At 47.3% G+C, this 6315-nt stretch overlaps 1 protein-coding gene across 2 annotated transcripts; it reads left to right on the forward strand.

Moving 5' to 3' along the window:
• Positions 1-3243: 3243 nt before the first annotated feature.
• Positions 3244-4144, forward strand: LOC115866580 (nuclear receptor-binding factor 2-like). Of its 2 annotated transcripts, XM_030882124.2 has the most exons (2): positions 3244-3328; positions 3414-4144. In XM_030882124.2, the coding sequence occupies exons 1-2, from the start codon at positions 3244-3246 to the stop codon at positions 4142-4144; spliced, it is 816 nt and encodes a 271-aa protein (XP_030737984.1). The 2 variants fall into 2 exon arrangements, with proteins under 2 accessions (XP_030737984.1, XP_030737983.1); XM_030882123.2 differs by having other exon boundaries at positions 3246-4144.
• Positions 4145-6315: the final 2171 nt, after the last annotated feature.

Genomic DNA, 6315 nt, shown 5'->3' on the forward strand with positions numbered 1-6315 from the left:
TCTGCCTGCCAATGCAGGGGAAACGGGTTCAAGCCCTGGTCCGGGAAGATCCCACATGCCGCGGAGCAACTAAGCCTGTGCGCCACAGCTTCGAGCTTGCGCTCTAGAGCCCGCGAGCCACAACTACTGAGCCTGCGCTCCAGAGCCCGTGAGACACAACCACTGAGCCCGCGTACCACAACTACTGAAGCCCGCGTGCCTAGAGCCCGTGCTCAACAAGCCACCGCAATGAGAAGCCAGCGCATCACAACAAAGGGTAGACCCCGCTCGCCACAACTAGAGAAAGCCCGCGTGCAGCAACGAAGACCCAACGCAGCCAAAAATAAATAAATAAAATAAATTTATTTTTTAAAAAATGTTGTATTTGTAGTTAATTTTGTATACTTTTGCAATTGACAATTTCCATAGTGAAACAATTATTTTTCCGTGTATCCCTGAAGTTGTTAAAAATCCATTTTATTATTTTAAGCATTTGAAATATGCTTATTTTATTTATTTTCTTTCCTTTCAACTTTTTTAAAATGTATTTTTATTGGAGTAGAGCTGCTTTACAACGTTGTGTTAGTTTCTGCTGTACAGCACAGTGAATCAGCCCTATGTATACATATATCCCCTCTTTTTTGGATTTCCTTCCCATTTAGGTCAAAAAGCCGTTTTAATTTCCAGGATTTTCTTTCTTAAAAGTTTACCCTGGCAGTTTTGCGGAGACGATGTTAAGCACGGGCAGCAGTGGAAATGAAGCCAGTAAGGACGTCACTGGGCACAGAGAGGCGAGGCGTGCGGGTGACTCAGAGCATTGTGTGGAGAGAGGCTGGGGCTGAGACGTATGTAGAAACAACAGTCCCTGCCTCGGGCGTGGGTGGTGAGCACGAGGGAGGGATCCTGGCTGGTGGCCACGCTTCCAGTTTGAGCAGATGGCTGAACCGTGCCACCAGTTACTGAGATGCGGAGACTGGGAGAGGCACTGGCTTACCAGGGCTGAAGGAATCCAGAGTTGCCCTAGGACACATCACCTTTAAAGCAAAACATGCCTCCCGGTGGGGTCATCAATGGGCAGTTAGACGGAGGGGTCGGGAGGCTGGAGCGGTCTGAGGAATCCTTTTGGGAACGCTTAGCATGTAAGTCATGAGATAGGAGGGGGTCACGCGGGGAGAAAGGGCAGAGGAGAGGAGAGAGCTTAGAGTCACGCTGGAAGCCAGCATTTAGGAGGCATGCATGTGTCTAAGGGAAACAGGGAGAAGCCTGCAATCGATTCTGCAGATCAGCAAGAGAAGCTGGAGCAAAACTCAGCAAAGTGCAGCATCAGAGGAGCCGGGAGAAGCACGTGTTTGAAGATGAGGACTTGGGCGGGGAAGATGGATGCGAAGGTCAAGCAAGACAAAAACAGAGAAAGTATCCCCTGGATTGGTAACCTGGAGGAGCTCGGCAGCTCTGACAAGGACAGAAGCAAGGCTGGAGTGGGCTTGAGGAGTGAATGGCTGAGAGGAAGAGTCACACCGTGGGCAGCTCTCAAGAAGTTTTGCTCACACGAGGGCAAAAGTGTCGGGGGGAGAGGTGGGTAGCAGAGAAACGTGTCATCGGTAGCGGCAAGAGGATGCAGGATAAACCAGCGATGAGCTGATAGATGTTTAACAAAACCCCCTTTGGAAACCGAAATCTTCATTTGTATTGGTGTAAATCCTCTCCGCACAGCCAATTCCAAGTCACCGACACAATGTCCAAGAGTCTGCAGAATCCCTGAAAATACAACTGGCTCTGAGGAAGGAGGGTGACCCATCTCCAGCATAAACAGTACTGGGAGTGGTCCTGAGGAGGAGAAAGAGAGCATTGTTTCAAGACAAAAGGGAGGTGAGAGGGCGGGGGAGGGGGGCGAGTTGGGGGAAGGATGACAAGATTCTGATTAGGAGGGAAGCCCCTTCCAAGTGCACGCCCAGGGGATGCTAGTGCTGGTGGAGTTAAAGGATCCTGTGGTGGCTTCTGAACAGGAGCAGAGGGCCAGGGAGGGGTGATGGGTGACAGGGATGTAGGGTTAGAGCCCAGAGGAAATATGCTGACCTAATCCGGGGGGGGGGTGGCTGCTCCCCAGACGCTTGGTCTGTTGAGGAATCAGGGTCTGAGAGGCCAGCGTCGTGGATGTGTCATCTCCACAAACCTTGAAAGAGGCCAAAAATGCTGAACGAGTTGAGTGGCCAGGCAGAGAGGCAGCCGGGAGGTAAAGCCTTCAGGATGTGAGGGGCGTGCGTGCGTGCGTGCGTGTGTGCGTGTGGAGTGGGGTGCTTTTCTGGAAGTCCGTGCATGACGGACATCAGAAGGAGGTGGCATGGAAGAGATGCAGGGACTTACTCAGCGGAGAGGGAGAGACATGGTCTGCATGTAGCACTGGTGACCCGGGAAAACACAACTTTTGCTTGTGGTCCTGAGGTCCGAGAGGTGAGAGAGAGAAACAGTCCCAGTTGCTAGGGCTGTACTGGAACATTCTCAGGGCGAGCCAGGTGCTTGTGAAGGAGCGGGGCGGGGCTGAGGGGTCTGCTGATGGCAAAGTGAGGCGACGGCAGAAGCTTGGAGAGGAGGCCTGGCTGGGGACTGGGTCTGATGGGGGCTGCGCAGAGCAGTCTGTGGGTGTGATTCTGGGTGAGCAGAGGCTTGGGTTTCTGGCAGCGGCGGTGGTTAAGAGTGGCTTTGAGTCACGCGCCCTTGTTTGGGTACCACAAATTCCACACCAATATACCTGCAACATTATCAACAAGACGCCAGACTTGAGATCCTGTGAGGTGTTACCTGAGTTAACCTCTAAGCAGACTGAAATTCTCTCAAGTATCATTCAGCAGCCCCTAGTCACTGAGCCCTTAATTCCTTCACTTCGGACCTCCTGGGTTCTTGTCCAGATTCCTGGCACCCAGTTTAGATTTCTGGGCGAAAGACATTCCTGCCTTAGAGAGCTTTTCTCTCTGAAATTTCATTTCAAATACCTTTTGTATGTCCACTTTAGCTTCTCCTAAAGCTGTCCATTTGTGATCCGAAAGACTGTTTCTTTTATAGCATTTGTTTTCCCTTAGTTGTCAGATTAACTCAAAACATACTACTTCCAAGGGGGTTTTCTTTGATTCCTCCAACTTTTCTCCTAAACAAAAGGGAGGTTTAAAAACATTAGCCGGCTCCCTCTGCGCCCGCCGCTGGCTCCCGGGGCGCAGAGTGGGGCCACAGTCGCAGCCGCTGCGTCGCGCTCTCCAGCTGTTACCCTCCATGTGCCCGGGCTCCCTCGCTCCCCTTCCTCAGGCCGCTGTTTACCCCGGGGTCTATGGAAATAATGGAAGGACCCCTCAACCTGGCTCATCAGCAGAGCAGACGAGCAGATCGTTTAGTAGCTGCAGGGAAATACGAAGAGGCTATTTCTTGTCACAAAAAGGCTGCAGCGTATCTTTCTGAAGCTATGAAGCTGACACAGTCTGAGCAGGCTCATTTATCACCGGAACTGCAAAGGGATAGTCACATGAAACAGCTTCTCCTCATCCAGGAGAGGTGGAAGAGGGCAAAGCGGGAGGAAAGATTGAAAGCCCAGCAGAGCACAGACAAGGATGCCGCTGCCCAGCTTCAGGCATCTCACAGACCGTCTGCTGAGGACGCAGACAGCCAGAGCCCCCTGCTCTCTCAGAATTACAGCCCTTCCACAGAGAAACACTTGCCTGAGATTCAGGGGGTCTTTGACAGGGATCCAGACACACTACTATTTTTACCTCAGCAGAAGAGCGAGCCAACAGAGCTGTGCATTGGAAGCAAAGCCCCAAGAGATGATAAAACAATTGTAGAGGAGCAGGCAACCCAAATTGCAGATTCGAAGAGGCATGCGGAATTCCTCGTGGCTGAGAATGAAAGATTAAGGAGAGAAAATAAACAGCTAAAGGCTGAAAAGGCCAGACTTCTAAAAGGCCCGATAGAAAAGGAGCTTGATATAGATGCTGATTCTGTAGGAAAGTCAGAGTTACGGAGCTTACCACCACATGCAGAAACCGCTACAGCCTCTTCAGCCTGGCAGAGGCTCGCATCAAACACTGGGAAAGCCAAGGTATTCCAATACCCAATCTTCCTCCCTTGGATTTTCCATCTTCAGAACGTCCCCTCATGGAACTCTCTGAAGATACTCTGAAAGGACTTATGAATAATTAAAATGGAAGGTCAGGGCTTCCCTGGTGGCGCAGTGGTTGAGAGTCCGCCTGCCGATGCAGGGGACGTGGGTTCGTGCCCCGGTCTGGGAAGATCCCACGTGCCGCGGAGCGGCTGGGCCCGTGAGCCATGGCCGCTGAGCCTGCGCGTCCGGAGCCTGTGCTCCGCAACGGGAGAGGCCACAACAGTGAAAGGCCCGCGTACCGCAAAAAAACACAAATAAAATAAAATAAAATGGAAGGCCATAAAAGAGGTGAAAAAGAGGAAACAATACAGTAGTACAGTTAATCCAGCAAAAAAAAAGAAAAAAAAGGAAAACCACATGCAAGGGTGTCCCGGAGATGCCGCACCCAGCATCCTGCGGAGGAGAGGCATCGACAAGACTCGGAAACAGTCACTGTGAAGTATGTCGCGCATCGGATTTACTGACTCGAGCTAATGATTCCAGACTTGGCAGATACTAAACTCTTGGAGGTTCACTTTCTCCTGATACAAACCAAATGGCTACCTGGAATAATTTTTTTCAAGCAACGATTATTTTTCTTCAGGGTTAAAATGTATAAAAGTATGTTATGTGTAATTAATCTATAATGCCATAAATGATAATGCAAAACCCAAATAGTAATGGTCGCCTGAGGGGCTACCTTGTATTTGAAACATGCTTTCTATTCATGCATTGACTGTATGCATCTTGTTATGCATATTTCCTTTGTTTAATAAGGTGTGTAAGACACACCTTTCTAGAAGAAACTGTGTGCCACACTTTGCACTACTCGTAACATAATGATAACCTCAAGACTATCAGGAGAAATATTTAAATTTCCATTTTATGAAGAAAGGAACCAAATTATTAGTTATGCTTTTTTAAAAAATTACCAGTTTACATAATTAATCAGGGTGCATTTTAAGTTGTCACTTTTTTTGTTTAATGGATAATGCATCATTTGAAAACACCAAGGAAATATCCTTTTGTTTTTAATGATGCATGAGTGGAAGTAATGCTGGTTGGCAGTACTGATTGTAAGCAATCAGTAAAGTAATTGTATTAAAAAAAAATAGCCAATCGAAACCCTCCTACACTGTGGGTGGGAATGTAAATTGGTACAACTGCTATGGAGAACAGTATGGAGGTTCCTTCAAAAACTAAAAATAGAACTACCATATGACCCAGCAAAACCACTCCTAGGCATATATCTGGAGAAAACCATAATTTGAAAAGATACATGCACCCCTATGTTCACTGCAGCTCTATTTACAATAGCCAATACGTGGAAGCAACCTAAATGTCCATCGACAGAGGAATGGATAAAGAAGATGTGGCACATATATACAATGGAATATCACTCAGCCATAGAAAGGAATGAAATAATGCCATTGACAGCAACATGGATGGACCTAGAGATTATTATACTAAGGGAAGTAAGTCAGACAGGGAAAGACAAATATCATATGGTATCACTTATATGTGGAATCTAAAAGTATGATACAAACGAACTTATTTACAAAACAGAAACAGACTCACAGACATAGAAATCAAACTTATGGTTGCCAAAGGGGAAAGGGAGGGAGAGGGAGGGATAAATTAGGAGTTTGGGATTGACATATACATACTACTAAATATAAAATAGACAATCAACAAGGACCTACTGAATAGCACAGGGAACTCTACTCAATATTCTGTAATAACCTATATGGGAAAAGAATCTAAAAAAGAGTGGATATATGTATAACTGAATCACTTTGCTGTACACCTGAAACTAATACAACACTGTAAATCAACTATAATCCAATACAGAATAAAAATTAAATTTAAAAAACCCAAAAAACAAAACATTAACCAATCAAATCTTCTTGATTCACGTACTGGTATTAGTCGGAATACGTCTAGCAGTAGTCCTACTGTTTCTATAAGTCTTTTGAAAGAGTACCAGAGGGAATACATCCACCACAAGTATTTTTCTGACTTAGAAGATTCTTTTTTGGGGGGGGGGGGGCAGTGCCGTGCAGCTTGTGGGATTTTAGTTCCCCGACCAGGGATTGAACCTGGGCCCTCGCCTGTGAAAGCGCTGAGTCCTAACCACTGGACCGCCAGGGAATTCCGGGACTTAGAAGACTCTTAGTAGTCAACCAAATACGATAATGCAATGTTTGTTG

The sequence above is a fragment of the Globicephala melas genome, chromosome 18 (genome assembly GCF_963455315.2).
Source record: "Globicephala melas chromosome 18, mGloMel1.2, whole genome shotgun sequence".
In the NCBI taxonomy this organism is placed as follows: Eukaryota; Metazoa; Chordata; class Mammalia; order Artiodactyla; family Delphinidae; genus Globicephala; species Globicephala melas.

Bases quoted from the DNA above. Each gene is read 5' to 3' on its own strand.
- LOC115866580 (XM_030882123.2), top strand. From the start codon at position 3,299: ATGGAAATAATGGAAGGACCCCTCAACCTGGCTCATCAGCAGAGCAGA.